Source organism: Patiria miniata, unplaced genomic scaffold (assembly GCF_015706575.1).
Source record: "Patiria miniata isolate m_02_andy unplaced genomic scaffold, ASM1570657v1 HiC_scaffold_3, whole genome shotgun sequence".
Taxonomy (NCBI): domain Eukaryota; kingdom Metazoa; phylum Echinodermata; class Asteroidea; order Valvatida; family Asterinidae; genus Patiria; species Patiria miniata.
In genome coordinates, this window is record NW_024037069.1 from 29,704,188 (window position 1) to 29,721,669 (window position 17,482).

At 44.2% G+C, this 17,482-nt stretch overlaps 3 protein-coding genes across 3 annotated transcripts; 1 reads left to right on the forward strand and 2 right to left on the reverse strand.

The window, feature by feature from the left end:
• Positions 1-826: 826 nt before the first annotated feature.
• LOC119738814 (extracellular tyrosine-protein kinase PKDCC-like) lies at positions 827-5,295 on the reverse strand. The gene is made up of 5 exons (XM_038213781.1): positions 5,003-5,295; positions 4,051-4,614; positions 3,291-3,419; positions 2,356-2,569; positions 827-1,578 (listed from the first exon to the last, which is right to left on the reverse strand). Exons 2-5 carry the CDS (start codon positions 4,594-4,596, stop codon positions 1,298-1,300), a joined length of 1,170 nt encoding a protein of 389 aa, XP_038069709.1. The 5' UTR covers positions 4,597-4,614; positions 5,003-5,295; the 3' UTR covers positions 827-1,297.
• Positions 5,296-6,647: 1,352 nt separating this feature from the next.
• LOC119737278 lies at positions 6,648-8,677 on the forward strand. The gene has a single exon (XM_038211492.1). The coding sequence runs from the start codon at positions 7,218-7,220 to the stop codon at positions 8,046-8,048; it is 831 nt and encodes a 276-aa protein (XP_038067420.1). The 5' UTR covers positions 6,648-7,217; the 3' UTR covers positions 8,049-8,677.
• On the reverse strand, positions 8,064-17,418 carry LOC119737277 (putative amidohydrolase YtcJ). Its single transcript, XM_038211491.1, has 7 exons — positions 17,101-17,418; positions 13,918-14,203; positions 13,177-13,408; positions 12,284-12,563; positions 10,829-11,175; positions 9,970-10,203; positions 8,064-9,111 (listed from the first exon to the last, which is right to left on the reverse strand). Exons 1-7 carry the CDS (start codon positions 17,177-17,179, stop codon positions 8,749-8,751), a joined length of 1,821 nt encoding a protein of 606 aa, XP_038067419.1. The 5' UTR covers positions 17,180-17,418; the 3' UTR covers positions 8,064-8,748.
• Positions 17,419-17,482: the final 64 nt, after the last annotated feature.

Consider the following 17,482-nt stretch of genomic DNA (forward strand, 5'->3'; position numbering starts at 1 on the left):
GATCAAATTATGATTGAAGAAATTACAATTTATTAATCGGGAAGTAGAATCCGAATTCAACACAATTTTAATTGAACCAAGCTAAAATATGTTGATTGATACAACTCGAACATGATTTCCGGCGTCCAATAATTGTGATTTATCAGGGGCGTCGGAACACTTTCAAACTGGGGGAGGGGGGGGGACCAAAAAAGGGAAAAAGCTCAGAAAAGGGGGCACCTTCTGTCGGTGTGAAAGTGGCGTAAAGGAAAAGAATAATAATTTAATTTCGCTATAAACAGTATGACGAGGAACAATGTCCATATCTTGCTCTTTATGTTTCATTTTAATTTAGAGAGACCATTTTTTAATCTCGAAAGGACAACAGTTGATTTTGATGGCCATTTCAGTGGCCATTTTATTCACGTGATGAGCACTATCGTTTTTTTAGGGGCCAGTGTTCCATCTTGAAAGGTATCAATTTAATGTTGCGTGCCGGGGGCGCTATATTGTGCATGCTTTCGAGGGGTAGTATCCATCTCGAGAAGGTTCACAATCTTATTCATGCGAGAGGGGTACCAGTTCTTGTGTTTTTTACATTACAAGAGAGGAAACAATTTCATTTGTATCGCGATCATGCTTTCATTACGTGTGCGGCTGAGGAGCAAGTTTGTTTTCATCTCAAGGGGGCACATCGCAGGGGCGCACAGCAGGGGGAAGTGCCCCCCCCCCCCCCCCCCGCGGCCGCCACTGATTATGAAAAGAGGGTTTAACACTGTTTATTTCAATGGATGATACATAATGTTACATATTCAAATTGACAAACTTTGCGAAACTTTCAACCGAATTTCACTGAGGCACTTTTAATTCAGTGGACGAAACATAAAACGATAACAACGTAGAAACGATAACTCAAGAAAAATTGCATTGAATTGAAATTTCGTCCAATAATTGGACAAAAATTGGAAAATTGACGGGAACAGTTAAGGATCCAGAATCCGACATATGATTTGAGGAATAACTTATTAATTGTGAAAAAAATCACAGCCGAATTTAGGTCACTTTTAATTGAGTAGAAATAAAACTCGCTCTGAGGAGACGATAACTCAAAAAAAAATAGACAGGTTGCTTTGAAATAAAATTTTGTCCAACGTGATAAATAAAGCTTCCAAGATGTACAATACAGATACCGAACTTTGCGCAATTTGTGCTATGTAAATTAATATTTCAGTCTTGTCTTTTGACTTCGCTCCTCGAGATGTAGAGGGCGCTTCTATAGCTGATTTGCGGGCGCATTGAAATGACAAATGGTCTCTTGTTATGTCCGTAAGGTCTTCTTCACAGAATTGACGACTCCAGCTGTCTCCTTGTGTTTGAAAAACATCAGTTGCTGCAGGCGGGATTTCAGTTCGTTCGCCCCGAGGTTTCCCACGACGGCCAAACTTAAGATGTCTTCGACCTCGTGCCGGACGAAAGGGGGCGCGCTGCTCATCAGGGATTCACCCAGCAGGCCCCTCGTGGCGCTGATCACGTTAAACTTGGCGTTCAGACCATGACACGTGAAGTTGACGCAGGGTACCAGACCGTAGCTGCTGTCAACTGGAGAACAAAAGGGGATTAATTAATAGTATTTTAGAGTGGAATTTTAGGCTGGGGAATCCTTTGGGGCGCCTTAAATCTAGTATGTCGAAAATAAATCTTGGTATCGATGTTAAATGTCTTCCACGAAGTTTCGAAGTCTTGTCAACGAAATTAATTCTAAAATACACTGAATTAACATCAACAGCAGTTTAAGTTTTCTAGAATGAGATTCACAGATGACCATTTGAAACTGCCCATAGATTGACAGAGAATAATAGTCACGCGCGGTCAGCCTCGGTGTCAACACCCCATATTATAGTATCATTACACTTCGATCTTTTCGAACTTGAAATTTAGAAGAACCTTGAAATGAGCTTCGGAAGAGTCCCGAGCTAAAAGAAATTTGTCTAAATTGGAAGTTGAGCCTATAGGAAGAACCTTCTCAACAAATTAACAGCATCTAATAAAAGGCAGCAATTAATAAGCTGTAAATCCCAATACCTCTCTCACAAAGTGACGCGATGGAGATGTTGGAAGGTTCAAGGGGACATCAACCAATTTACCAAGAAAACAACTCCCGATGATCATCCTTCTAGCCTCCATGTGTCTGTGGGCACCTAGACCAAACTTTACATGATGTCATTTATGACTCAAATCTGAGGTGCCTCCCAGATAGCTTTATGGGTCTTAACTAACACCAGACGCTGCCCGGACCATGGCTGTCGAGTTTGTGCTCGAATTTGAAGGCTACGTGCCAAAGGAAAACAAAGGAAGACTATAACGCCTAGGACTCACCTATGTTTGCCCGTCCTGCCTGAGTGTCGACCTCCACGTTGCAGTCCTCGGACTTCTTGCACGGCAGTTCCTGGGCCGAGACATCATCTAGATCGATGAGCTTAAGCCTGCCCTGCACCAGCGTGAACTGGCGCGTCTTGAAGTCCCAGACGGCCAGGGAGCCTAGGGGAGAATGCTCCAGGTAATACAGAAGATCCGCTATCTCGATGCTCATCTTGGACAGGAATGAAAGGGGAGGATGGAATTCAGGTGAATCAACACATAAAGAGCATCAAGGTATACAAGATACTGGAAGATGCAAATTTGGCCAAAAGAATAAGTAGAATGGTACGAGTTCCTAAATTAAGTTTTCAAATAAGAATGTAGAAGAAATCGTCTTATGGTCATCTTTGGAGGGATCAATCACCCTAAAGTCATGCATTAATCACAAAAATTGAATTGAACACAATGTGAAAGTGGATTAATTATGAAAGCTTGATCACCTGCGAGAATTGGAGTTATATTATCCCATTTTGTTTAAAGTAGGGGTAGATAAATATACTTTCATGGCAGTTGCGTAAAAAAATTGCAAGTCTTTATGCAGCAGTAACCACTGATAAAATCCCCCCCACCTCCGTCCAAAAGGCTGCTCCATTCTTCCGGCTGTTTTCAGGGGCTGATCTAGCTTTCAGAAAACGGGGACGGGTTGAAATAAAGGGGGTTGGGGATTGAGTCGTCTGTTGGTTTGGGGGTCCAGGGGAGTCTAGGGGGTCCAGGAACATCCCCCCCCCCCCGAAAACGGGGGGGGGGGGCAAGTTGCATCTCCTGCTCCCCTGATGACTGATTCTTGCCGATTTTGCTTTGAGTTCGCGAGTTTGGGCCACTGTCTATAGACATTCGGTAGTTTCCAGTGTGGGACAGGCAACACTGTATGCTTTTCTGAGTGCCTTACTTACATCCAGACGTTGATCCCACGGTAGCCGTCTCAACATGCTCCCTGCGATCCTGTCTCCAATCTCGTACACCGATATTATGCCATGACTTCCCATGGTAGTGCCATTGCTCCGGATGCATATACCCAGACCCTAGGCCAAAACAAAACAAAACACTCACGCTAGCGTCAGGAACATCAACACTTAAAGTCAACATCAACACAATAACTTCATTAGTTTCTTACAATTTTTACATTTTTCTCTATCTCCTCCCCTCCAAAATACGTTTGTTTGTTTTTTTCCATGGAGGATACACCTGCTTCCCTTTGTACCATAATCATAATTATATAATATGCATTCTTTTGTTCCACCTCACAACCCAAGAAAACACTGCGTCTAAAAAAAATAATTATAATTATGTAACTTATTTTTGAAACAGGGCAATTCCGCCCCACAACGTACATCCGACCACATGATGTACATGTACAAAGTCGTTAAGGTGGCGGTACGTTATAATTTGGTCTGTAGTTATTGTTTCTACTCATAGATGTCACATTATTAGTGATGTATCACATTCACTTTTCCAATAGCATCTCATTACAGTGTCTGACATGTCAGTATGTCCGAATTTACGGAGTTGAACGGGCATGTATTATAATACGTGTATAACGAGTGTTGATGATTGTTGTCATTGTCGTGGAATATGTCACCAAGTTAATTGTCGTTGCCGTCGCTGTTGGTGGCAGTTCTAATATTAACTTGTGGTCTACGATTCATTGTCTACCTTCACAATATTCGGGTGGTCCAGCTGCATCGCTAGCGCCATCTCTTTCATGAGTTTGTAGTGCGCGTAGACGTAGCACTCCGACGTGCTCTTGTACTTGTTGCGTCGCCGGCACGCCGTGATGTCCTCCACTTTCTCAGTGACCATCTTTAAGGCGACAGAGCGCCCCCGGTACACCCCACGGTACACGTCCTTGGTCACGCCCCTCCCCAGACGTTCTTTCTTGTCGATGGTGTCAATGTCGTGGCAGGAGAGGGACTCAGGATCGTCTTGTTGATCATGACGCCATCCTCGACGACTGCCTGTGAGTTCATCGAGCAGGTCCGAGTTGAGTTGTTTGAGCAGCGCCCTACGCCAGTCCGGCCCGTGTCCCTGCCGGCGCAAGACGGGGATAACCCCTACCCTGTCGTACCCTGAGTCGCGGGGCTGTGTCTCGTCCACAGTCACGACCAATTCGTGCACAATGAACACAAGAGGCAAGAGGATTAACCCAATAACGATGGCCGTTAATGCCAGTTCACTCCAGTGTCTGCCTGGAAACTTCATGTTAAATCTAGATCATACCTGAAAGTGTAGAGAGTGACACCAATCAATTAGCACTTTCAAAGAATGATTTCTCCAATGTTTCCAGACCATTCCAAGAAAACCACTTATTCTTCTTCTAGACTTAGTTGGGACAAGTCGAAGAGATTCCAGAAATCAAAAGTGTGATATGGTCTGGTATTGCTTCTCATCAATTTAAAAAAAAAAGAAGACCTTTATTGAAAAAGAACCATGGATGTATTACCCAAAACAAGACCTTATTGAGAAAGAAAACCATGGGTTTAGTACGAAATCATGTGAATCAGTCATTGATAGCAAAAGGTGTTTGGTCTGAGGTTTGCTGTTCTGCGTAATTCTATCGGGGAGGCGTTAATCAAGAATAACCGATAAACGGTGGATGTATACTCACTGTGTATTCGCTGCCACCCAAAGCACGGAGCAAGGACAGAGCTTGAAAACGACGAAGATGTAGACTCAATACTGTAGTGCGCGGCCATTTTTTTTTAGCCGTTCGTCCGCGATTATTTAGGTCGCGGCGCTCATCAACGAACACGAGGCTGGATTTCACGTTTTGTTTGCAGTACAAAGGTCGCTGTGTTGCATGGGTCGACCCGCGAGTTAATACCATTGTTGACATGATGCTGGTTGAATGAATACGAGTATACAAACATGATATTAATGTGCCCCGCCTGCGATTACAATGTCTACTTAATTATAGAATGTTTGCAGTACTGTATGTTTGTATCGTGTGAGATACCAAATAAAGCGCGAGCGTTTTAAATGCTCCTTTGATTTCTGTAGAATAGTGGCTGTGCGGTTGAAGAACTTGATGGATTAGCACGCAGAGACCGTGGGCAGGTCAAATTCATCGTTTTGAACAATGTCAAATTTAAACTTATGTTTTCTTTATTTTTCTTTATTTGTATAATCTTTATTTAGAATCATGTGTACGTTTTGAATCCAATAACCGAAGTAACACGAACAACACCATGCGGTAGGCATACTGTTGTAAACTTAAAGATGTACTGTCTATGCTCTTCAAAATATTCGTCTCTTTTTTCCTATAGTATACAGCAGATTGGTGACGAGATTGTGCAGTTTGATGCTAAAGGCATGAAATTTGGCACACATGTCAGTCAGAGTATGTCGTATGGGAAATATATTTGGCTATAAGTATAAGGCCATCACAGATATTTCCTTTGAAAAAATATACAATTGGATAACGAGAAGTTTTCAACATTTTCAAAATGGCGGTCATGGCATGTTGTTCTATAATATTTTTTTCGAAGAACAAAATGTCCGCGATGGCCCTATAGCCAAATGTCTTTTCCATGACATACTCTGACTGTGTGCCAAATGTCATGCTTGTATCATCAAATGAACAATTCTGCCTGACTACTAATGTGTTGTTAAGTTGGCCTATATATTTAATTAGTAACGACGATGCTCTTCGAGTTTACGGGCACGTCTGCATCCTGCTGGAAAATTGTCATTTTGAACAGATCCCTCCAAAAGGCTGGTTGCTAGGTGGTGTAAATACCGGGGGCACGTGGGTATACGTGTGCCCCCCCCCCCCAAAAAAAAACGGATGACCGTATCCCCGGGTGCCCCCCCCCCCCCCCCCCCCCATTTTGAAATCTTGAATTGAACAAAAGTATATAATTATATCACTTGCCGTAAGGTGCCCTTTTCAAAAATGTGTGCACCCCAGGTGCCCCTAAGAATAGCCTAGTTATGCCATCACTGTCTTCACTCAACCAAGTCCAAATTAAAGAAAAGGGTTATTTTATAAAATATGCATCGAATAGAGCAATTATACACGAAATACAGCTATCGTGAATGCGAGGGACCAGCGTTTATACAACTATGTGTTTGCAATAGGATTTGTACAGGCTTATTAGTACAATTTCCAAACACCACACGGCACTTCATAGACAAAGGCCGGCTGGTTCAAGGTGTTCCATCCAACACCTCATCAACAAAGTATTCAAATGAGGCCCTGGCAACCGAATTCCGAAAACAAACACTCCAGACCGCTACCTATTGAAGCTGAGGGAGCCTTAATCCTGCAAGTACATGGTGTCGTGTGAACAGTCGAGCAGATTTAAGAGGCCTTGGTACAGGGTTGGGTTACGCGCGCATTCGCCTGTCGTCCGGCACAGATGACGCTGCTATACAGCTCTCAAGAAAATTCCGATACCGAAATGATCGGCGATTCAGTGCCAGACTGAAAACAACACACAGCTGCCTCTCCACGGGAAATTGTAAGCGATCCGGTCCATTCTTCTCCATCTTAGCGGACTTGATTTTGGCCTGTGCTGGATACTGTGTTGATCTCAACTGGAATACGATCTTCGCCACAGTTGATACCACTTGCGGTCGGACTTGTACACTTGATCCGTTAAATGTAAACTATCCACCTGTGCCTTTGCTTTCTGTGGTAGTAAGCGCATAGCGCACATAAACATCACTGATAATCAACTAAACGTATACGGACCAATACAACATATTCTTGCTGCCTGCTCGGCCAAGCTCACTCATTAATCGGCGCACCGTTGCTTGAAGCAAACCAAAGTTGCCAGGGACTCGAGAGTTTTGAAAGAGTTGATTTGAATCGAGGAGAGATGGCGTCCAGCAAACCAACTAAAGTGAATGTTACGAGACAGAAGAGCCCCGCACGTAAGACGCCGGGCGAGTTGGTCCGTAAGCCCTCCAGCTCTGCCTTGAGGAACTCCCAGGCGGACAGGAAGACGTCCGTGGCAGCTTCCAGGAAAGTTTCGGTAGCTTCGAGTAGCTCCAGCGGCAGAAAAGTCTCCGTGAGTTCTAAGACACGAGGTCCCGGCACGCTGAGCCGCAAGACGTCCAGTGTCTCGGATCGGTTCAGCGGCTACACCGGTCAGCCGCCCAGCGTGCTCTACAGACCGCCTGCGGCATCCTCGTCGGTGGTGGGCTTCAGACAGCTCTTGGTCACCAAGCGCCTGGCCCGCAACCTCAAGCTGCGCACCACCCAGCGCATGGCCGAGCGACGCGGTCGGAGCTTCATCACCTACAGCGACCGGCCGAGACGAAGGCATCTGTCCCCGCACCAAGACGTCCTCCTGGAGCCGTCCTACCAAGTCTACCCGCAGCAGAAGTTCGGGGAGTTCCGAGGAACCATCAGCGGCATCCTTGAACAGATGATACCCGAGACATTAGCCAGGATGCCTTACGACGCCAGGGTGTGCAGCAGGCAGGCCAAAGCGTTAGCTGGCGACATCCAGGAGAGAGTCAAAGACTTGGGTATCGAGCGCTACAAACTCATCACTGTGGTGCACATTGGTGAAATTCAGCAACAATCGATTCGTGTCTGTAGTCGGGGAATCTGGGACGTGGAGGTGGACTCCTCAGTCACTTACCAATATCAGAATGCATCCCTCTACTGCGTGGCTACAGTATTTGGTATTTATCATGAATAACATCGGACTGGACAATAGTTTTCATTTTAACTTTTATTCATCATTACATGTATTACTTATCTGGGGGATTCCCCGAACATCCATGCACGCCGTATGAGAAAATATCTACCCTTTCTCAATCTGTTTTGCTGTAATTGTAACTTTTTATAAAATTTAACAGGCAATGGGTTTTGCAAAAAAAAAAAAAAAAAAACACGGCTAATTCTACAACATAGCTTTGAGCTTTAACGTTTACTATAAGATTTTGGAAGCATTGATTATAGTTTTTTTCACAATGCAAATCTTATTACGAGATAACTTTACCAAAATCAACAGGTTTTGTACCGACATTAATGGACAACAAACAGTGACGCTGTGGCTATGATAAACAATGTGAGATAGGTACGTTAAATGATGTGTTTATGCATGGTATTTGTTTAATTAAACAAGAGACACCGCGTTGCTATTTTAAATAGCTGTCTCAATTTGACTTTGATGAAAGCATGCAGAGAACTGACTTCAACAGGAAGAACCGTTTGCTTTATCGATATCTGCGTCATATTAGTGTATTCCTTTGCTAAGTAGCTTTATGTTGTAATTTGTGTTCTCATTTTAAAATACATAAAGCTGTTAGTTTAGTAAATCTTCAATCTCTACGTCTAGTCTGGTAGCTTTTGTTTTGTTTGAGTGTTTCTTATTCGCATTTAAAATTAATATTGGATTAGGGACTATCCAGGACATGAAGGTCGGTCCCCTTCACAGTCTTCAACCGGGCGAGCTTGTTACGGCGCCCGTCCACGAAGGTCTCGACGATCCGGATCCGCTCCAGGTCAAACGGGTCCACGCGGTACGGGTTCTCGGAGAGCACCACCAGGTCTGCCTTCTTGCCGACCTGGATGCTTCCTACCTTGTCTTCCAGGTGGAGCTGCCAAGCCGCGTTGACGGTGTAGGACTTGAGAGCCTCGTGGATGGACACGCGGTACTCTGGGCCGTAGGGAGTGGTAGGGTCGTCCCTGGTGCAACGGGTGATGGCCGTCTTCATGTTGGCGAAGGGGGTGGGGTCTCCAGGAGAGGCGGGGATGTCCTGTTTTTACACATTTAGAAAAAAGAACCTTAACGGTTTAAAACATCGAGGGTAGTTTTTGAAAAGTGGTTGCACTGGTTTGTTTATTCACTGCAGAAACTGAGTTGATTAATTACTCTATTGGAAAATTTACTGAATCGTACTGAATTCGAATCGTACTGCGTGGCCCGAAAGAAACCTGTTAATATTACAATTAGCGATGTTGACTTTTCGAGTAGGGGATATCGTCAGGTTAAATTAAAATGGTGAAAACCCACGAGATCACGGGCGAGATTCGAACCTGGTCACATACTTGGAAAGTGGGAAAAGGTGCAACTGTCACAAACCAATTTCGGGAATTGAATCAAGGGCGGATCCAGGGGGGCCAAAGGGGGCCATGCCCCCCCCCCAAAAAAGAACCATTTGTTTTTTACTGGCTTCGCAATAAAGGCAGGCAATGAGTACACCACCATCTTTCCCTAAAAAACAAATTGGTTAAAGTGGTCAGAAATTGCCTCAGATCGCACCACAGAGCATTTAGAATCCAAAAATCCCCTCGCCGTAATTTGTTTGGACACATTTTTGGGGGCCAATATTTTTTGCCCCCCCCCGGCCCCCAAATAAATTGTATTCTAGATCCGCCCTTGAATCGAATCAGTGTGTGACATACTAGTTACCATGGAACCTATGGAACCTCTAGTTACCACATAAAGCATGTCCCAGCTCTTGCCACAGCGACTGCTCCATGACATTTGTTCTTCATCTACGGTTATTCTAAAGCTGACTACTTTGACGTAACGCTTCGTCATTAGTGGGGGTAGGGTCTTTGTGATTGTACGGCGATTGTGTGTCCGAACTGGTTTCAATCTCCTGCCCTACCTGGTGAATGGTCCAAGTTATGTTATTCTTGGTTGCCAAGGACAGTGGAGTCCAGCGGTTGACCCTGTCACCGAAGATGTTGGTCTTGTAGACCTTGGCGTAGAAGCGAAGATGATCTATGAAGAAGGAGAGAGTCACGTTCAGCTTGCCGGCTCGTTCGATCTGCTCCTCGGTGATCAGACCAAGATGATCTATGCGATGACGGTTGTCTTGGTAGGGCAACTCGGAAAGGACCTAGTGGTTCACATTAAAAGCAACGCTTAATAAAAGCGACGTGATTAAGATAGATTTTGATATAAAGGCAAGAGTAACTTTTGTATGAAGCCCTGCCAAGTCAATCACGAGTCATCATGATTCAAAAGCCAATGGGCAAGTTATCTATTCGCAAATCGTGTCAAGCTTTTCAACGAAACTGTGACAGAGTCATGGTTGATCATCCCCTGTTATTTGTAAATGAGTTGTGATAGACTTGACTACGACTCGATTGATTACCAAGGTAGCCATCCAAGATTTTTTTACTTTTCTTGATCCCGTATTTACGCTGACTGACTGAAATGTCAATTGAGGCCTAACCCACAAGGAATGTGGAATGACTCAAGTCTAAACTTTTCCCAAGAACCTCCCCAAAAGTTTAAAAGAAATTCGTGAAATGAGGTTAGCTCAACACTTACTAAATCTCACGCCTAAGAAGTGTTGCATCGCAGTATGGTACAACATAGCGTTCCGGACAGTGCCAGGTATTATTAGCCATATATCGTCTCGGATTGTGGTATAAGTTTTGAAATAAAGTTGATGTGTTTGTTTCAAAAATCATGTTACTGTTAGGTATGCTGGACCGTGTAAGACCAGAGATGCGTACTTGCTCGTGCACGTTGAGGACCTGGTCGTTAGCTCGTTCCCCGTGCGCGTGAATCGAAACCTTCTTCCCCTGACGGTGGTACCTCCTCACGGTCTCAAAGAGGGCGCGCGTCTCCAGGTTCAAGATCCCGTAGCCCGGCGGATCTGGAAAGCCCAGCGTCTCGGTCAGCGGAGTGTACAGATACGGCTCTCGTATGGCTGCCGTACCGCTGTGCGGGGAGCCATCCGCGATCAGCTTGATACCGGTCTCCCACAGCCTGGAGCTGTACTCGCCTATGCCTCCCGCATCACCGTCAGCGCAATCCGTGCAGTCGACGTCCCGTACCGCTTGCACATATTTATACAAAGCTAAGGGGTACAAGGAGGGAGACTTTGGATACGCCAGGGGCAAGATCGATCTAAGTTGGTCAACTAAAGGTTGAATCGTGAGCAATGTCTATAAATTCGTGCGTATAGCACTGCACTGTAACAGCAGTGTTAAATTTAACACAGGTGGTATCTAAAGGGCCCCTATAGGACTATCGGTGTAAATATTTGACCCAAATGGTCCTATACAGCCTAGATAACACCGGTGTTAAAATAACACCGCAGCTTGTTCCAGTGTGGAATTAGTTCGAACGATCTCAAGTCGAGCTACGGTTATCTCGAAACCTAAAACACCTCCCATGCTCTCTGCGATACGTACGGGTATAATACTAACAACAAAATGATGTTCGTTAGTATAGGCTCATAACAACGAGTAGAATGGTCTACACATAGATTTCAACGATGAATAAGTTCCAATGGCGGTTAGACGAACTAATTTCATCCGTAATGTCTATAATCTATAACCTACCGATTTTTTTTCCTATCAAACTGCATGTGATTAAAGATCGAACTGGCACTAACCACTCCATGAAATCAATCCATCTGGCTTGCTGTCATTTAGAAGAAATCGAGAGTGATTTCCAACGATTTTTTAAATACAGAGTGGCTGTGCTGTGGACGAAATCGATCAAGAGGTTGATGTGCATGGGGTTTTTTTTCCCACTGTTTTCTCAAAAATTGTAATATCCACTGAACTGAAACTTCAACATGTTAGGTTTTGAACATTCGTTTTTGGATTTTGAGTAGTGTTTTATTATTGGAATCATTAAACGCTTGAATAGCAAATGCCTTTAATCCTCCTTTCCAGCATTTCCTCACTGACGGGTGTATTTAAAAGCCACGAGACAGTTTCCTTTTGCGTTATTTCCGATTCAAGCAGTAAATATAACTAAAATAACACTAAAATAATCTAGACGGGTTTAACACTAGAAGTTAATAAGAAGGGGTTTTAAAAAAGCAACTGTGATTTTATGAGACGACTCTATAGCAGCCATAATTTTATGAGAACTTGATCCCTTTTCAGAGAGAGAAAAGGAGAAAATAGATTTTTTTTCTTCTTCAAGAACCACGGCAAAACCAGAACACGTACCAAGACGAAGCGGAAAATCGTCGGCGTCGGTGGACCTTCTCAGCACCTCGTCCAGGCCGGGATCGGGCTGGTGATACAGTTCCGTCACCGTAGTGAAACCGGCTGATGCGTAGGACCGCCACTGGTCCTCCAGGCCACGGGCGAAGGTGTGAGGCTCCAGGGGCGGCATCTGATTATGCACCGCCTCGATGGCCGGTGACCCCAGAAGCTTACCGGTCGGGTTGTTGTCGCGGTCCTTCTCGATCTTCCCGCCAGGAGGGCTTTCGGTAGTTTTGGTGATCTACAGGAAAACAAATCATTCGTTCGGCTCAGCGCCAACCCGAACCTAAGCGGCTGTTTTGTGTGCCTATAGAACAACTCTCAAATATATCACTGGAATTTTGGCTGGTCCGTAGAGGGCCAGCCTAGCGTCCTCAGTTTTTGCACCTATCAAACTGACTGACTAACTGCCAACCGACCGACCAACCGACCGACCGACCGACCGACCGACCAACCGACCGACCGACCGACTGTCACTTGCGACTTGCTGTAGAGTGAACATAGTCGGGGTGCTATCGTATAGGATTACCCTGTGACGCCAATGAATGGGCTGCAACCAGCCAATACGGTCGTTTCACAATAATGCGCCTCCAAGAGTTTGCAACGCGTTGGCCAATCACAATGCGCGAAATCGGTCGACCCAATGCGCGTGTGGAAAAGGTCGACTGATTTCGCGCATTGGCCAACGCGTTGCAAACTCTTGGAGGCGCACAATTGTGAATCGCCCGTATTGTATACACCAGATGCTGAAAAGACTTTTAGTGAAAAACCATCCTGAATAAAACAAAAATAGACTATGAATTGGTGCCCAGTGGTACCAACTTTACTACAGAGGGTCGACTTGTGTTTCTTACGTTTGCCGCTCTCAGGGCAGCGTGGTTAGCCCAGGCTATGTGACCGGTCCGGCCCTGCACGAAGATCGGGATAGTGTCGGAAAATCCGTCCAGCACGTCGGCGTTCAGAGCCGGTAGGTCAGAGATGAGCTCTGGGTCCCAGCCGAAGAAAGCTCCCCAGCCGTTACTGTTGGGGGTTGCGGCAAGTTCGTTGATCCTATTCACCATCACACTGCGGATCTCCTCGTAAGAGCTATCAATTGCAAGCGGGGGGGGGGGAGGGGGGTAAATGTATTAGATGAGTTTATTCTTCATATTGCTCATCTTTATTCATGCAAGCTTTGTTAACGATCAATGGACCAACTCGTAAGAAACATCATCATTGTCGTGTTTGGATTTAATGCTTCAGCCGCTGACTAATGCCATGACTCTAATGGGACCAAAATAATAAATCGAGTGCTAAAGCCTAAAGTTCTTCAATTTATTCTCAACTTGCCTTAGAATGTAGAAGAAAGTATCGCCTTCGGCAAATTGCGATTCAACCCCCACCAACCTTCATATCACCCCCCCCCCCCGTTTCCTGAAAGGTAAATCCACCCCTAGTCAGGATTTTATCGTGTATGAGACCAGTGCTTTAAAACAAAAATGTGAAACACTTAATTTGGTCGACATTCATAATAAAGTATACCTAATTGATGTCTGTTCTGCAGTCGGAGGTCAATGTCATGCGCCTTGACCCATGACCCATTGACCCCAAGTTACCTGAAATTGGCCAAACCAATGCTGGTGTACTGTTTCAGCATTCGGGCGCCCCAGATCGGGTGTGTATGGGGTTCAATAAAGCCAGGCATCAGGGTCTGTTGGCTTAGGTAGACCGTCTGGGTTTTAGGCCCAGCGTGACGAAAAACCTCGTCCAGGGTTCCGACCGCCTGGATGGTCTCCCCTGCGATCGCTACCGCCTCTAGAGGGCGTGCTTTACCCTGGTCCCTCGACAGGTCTCCGTCCTCCATCGTGATGATGTCTCCCCCAAAAAGAATGATGTCAGCTTCTATAAATAAATACCCAAAAGGAGCAAAATCCTAATTTTTGCTGCGTCATGTACTATTTTGAATTTGACGACCGTTACCGGCATTTTCCAAAACTCGGCGTGGTCTTCATTCGACTCGGCCTGCTAACAGTGCTATTTGGGTGCCTAATTTTGAAGATTCCAGATCAACAGTAGTCAATTAAGTGTTATATTACAGAAATATCAAACTGTATTATCATAACTGTATAATATTACGAAGCAAGTGATTTATTTAAGAATTTGATCAGAACATTCGAAGCTATATGTGATACAGCGAAATCGGAAACGAAGCCAAGCTTTGAAAAAGGGCCGTCAATGTCGTCATGTTTATTTTTAGCCACGGAGGCTGTCTGACCTACAACTTAGACGTGAGCGCTAGCGTCGGGAATAATTGTCAGGTCTGGGAACCAGACTACATTGTGTCCCCCAACCTTCGCTCGTAGCCCCGCCCTGCAAACAGGACGCTGGGATACTCTGATGAGCTTCACAGAATCTTGTGAAGGAAGTGGTCTATGACCTATGTATAAAGCATCTGGCTGCAGCTGTTCAAGACCGCAGTTAGATAATGTGCGCAAATGCTATCCGAAAACTTCCTATAGAATTGCGCACATTCCATACCGGTGTCACATGAAAATCCGACTCCTATGAAAATCGGACCCCTTTTCCCCATTATTGGTTAATCCCTCTCACGTGACCGATCACTTTCCTAATTACCATACTTACGCATGCGCGTTATTACCAATGAGTCTGAATTTCATAGAAACGTAAATTCACGCTACACCGGATGCGATTTCTGTTTCAATGCGAACCATGTGGACAAAATTGTGAGGGTCGCATAATGCAATCCGACCGTTCGTGAGTCAAAACGGAGCCTGAGCAAGTGACGGGAATTGTAAATTTACAACACAGATAAGTTTTACATACTTTCCTACATTAGTACTCTTTTCAAGGAGAAAAAAAACATCTCTAAACTGGAATGAAAGAGTAATGAATCAGTCTTAACGGCCGTTTCAAACCTTGCAGAGTCATGACCGTGATGACGCGCAGGTCACTGGTCACGCAAAATCCAACCAATCAGAGCGTGAATTCATCAGAGTATCCCAGCGTCCTGTTTGCAGGGCGGGGGTACGAGCGAACCCCCAACCTTGTCCCCAAGGGCTTACTTTATTTTCAACCTCGTTTCCAATAGTACGCCCTGGATAGGAAACTTTGTTTCTGTATGTAGCCTGCTTCGATACCGCAATTGGCAAGTAATGGATTTATATCGTGTACTTGGGGTTGTTATTTCAAATACGTGCATGTACATGTATTATGAACTAGTTTAAAGCAAAAATCAGCCATCGCTACTGCCCTGTACATGCATCAAAGTTTACCCCCCCCCCCGCATAAATAGCTTAATCATCACAATATAGGCCTATTTGTTGGCGCAATTTACAGTAGTTCAAGATCAAGGTCATGAATTGAATCTTTTCGTGGTTGATGGTACAAATGTACGATAATAAGGGAATAAATGTGTGCTCCGGAGGTTTTTATCACTCTGTTTAAGACTGCTTAGAGTCTGGGTGCTGATAATTACCCGAGCCGGAGGTTCTGTTAACATTGATTGATTTTTTTTGTGGAAAAAAGCTGTGGAGTTCAAGGCAAGTATTTTTTATGAGCTCCCAAGATGACTGTCACATTATTGACAGTTTGTATGGTGAAGAAAGCAATGAGTGCTTTTACGATTTGAAATTATATTGTGTACGCCGTTATGTACAATTACTAGCCATTAATACACCGTCAAATTCACTCACACAAAACGATTCTCATTACACTTACAAGTAATTATATTTATTTTCAGAAGTATAGCTAAACATTTAATTATAAACAAGACCGTGCGTAGCTTGAATTATTCTTTGACAAAACTAGTATAGTAGCCTACTATTTTGGTTTGTGATTCATCTCCTTTCACACAATATCACAAGAGGTGAACGATGTCATTCCCTGATCAATCTAGGGACGGGAAGAAGTTTTTACTGATTACTTTGTAAAATTAAGGGTTTTTTTACCTTTTAGATTCTAATTGGTTTATGTTCGGGTTTTTAATAAATATATCAATCATTTGAATGAATCTCCATAAAACTTCTCGTGTGAGTGTTCAGTTAAAAAAATATGATGTCATTTCAGCATATTATTAATACAACTATTCATTTCATTGATGTCAGTGTGCTGTAATGACCAATGTGCCAAAAATGAAATGGCAATTTACTTACAATCATTTTTGGGAGGAGGAGGGATTTAAAAAAAAAAAAAAAGGGAAAAGGAAATGGGGGGTTCTTGAATTTCGAAAATGCATAATAAGAAAGTGTATATCAAGAAAGTGTGGAAAAGCTGTTTGGAGGGATTGAGGGTAACTCTTCATCGTTCAGTTATTTTTTTTAAAGATTTGTTTTGGAGGAGTGCTTGAACTTCCTCCTGTAAGAAAAATTTCACTCGATAATCCATTTTCCAAAGTAAACAAAGTGAAAGCATAATGCGCGTTTACCCGTCTGACATGCAGTAAACGCGCCGCCATTGTTCGGCCGCGCATTCGTGCACAAACACTGCGCGATGTCCTATCCAGTCTAATATGGAGATCAATGTTTAAGACCAGCTAGCCATGTCTTTATCATCCGTTTAAGACTGGCCACGTGACGGGCTCTCGACCAATAGGAATAGCTAAACTGTCTGAGGTATTTATGAATGTGGATCTAAATATAGTGGCCTGCGACTAGTGCAAGGAATAGGACAGAGGAGAAATATATCAGAACTAGAAACGTCGAGAATAAATTTGAGAATATGGTGACCATAATTTGGAGAGTTTTGTGTTGGGTCTGTAGGTCTATACGTACGGTACTTACTTCGGGAGAGTACCATGCTCAACGACAGCACGACGACACACCAGAGTTGCAGAAGTAACGCGGGTCCACGTCTCGCCATGACTTCGACGACAGTTCGAAAGAATGATCCCCGAATAATATGCGCCTATAATGCACTCTTACGTCAGGCAGACACGAAGAGTTCGAGACACAGAGCACCCATTCAATGGATGTTGCTCACTCAGTGACAGCCTTTCCTCTACCCACTTGTTGCTTTATACCCCTGGCAACAACCATCCCCTTAAAAAGGAACTGTTCGTGTCCGTCGACAAATTCGATTCTCCCCCAACGAAGTTTCCACTTGCATGTTATTGTTTCGATATACAATTAACTACGGAAGTGTATTTAGGACATGGCCACACAC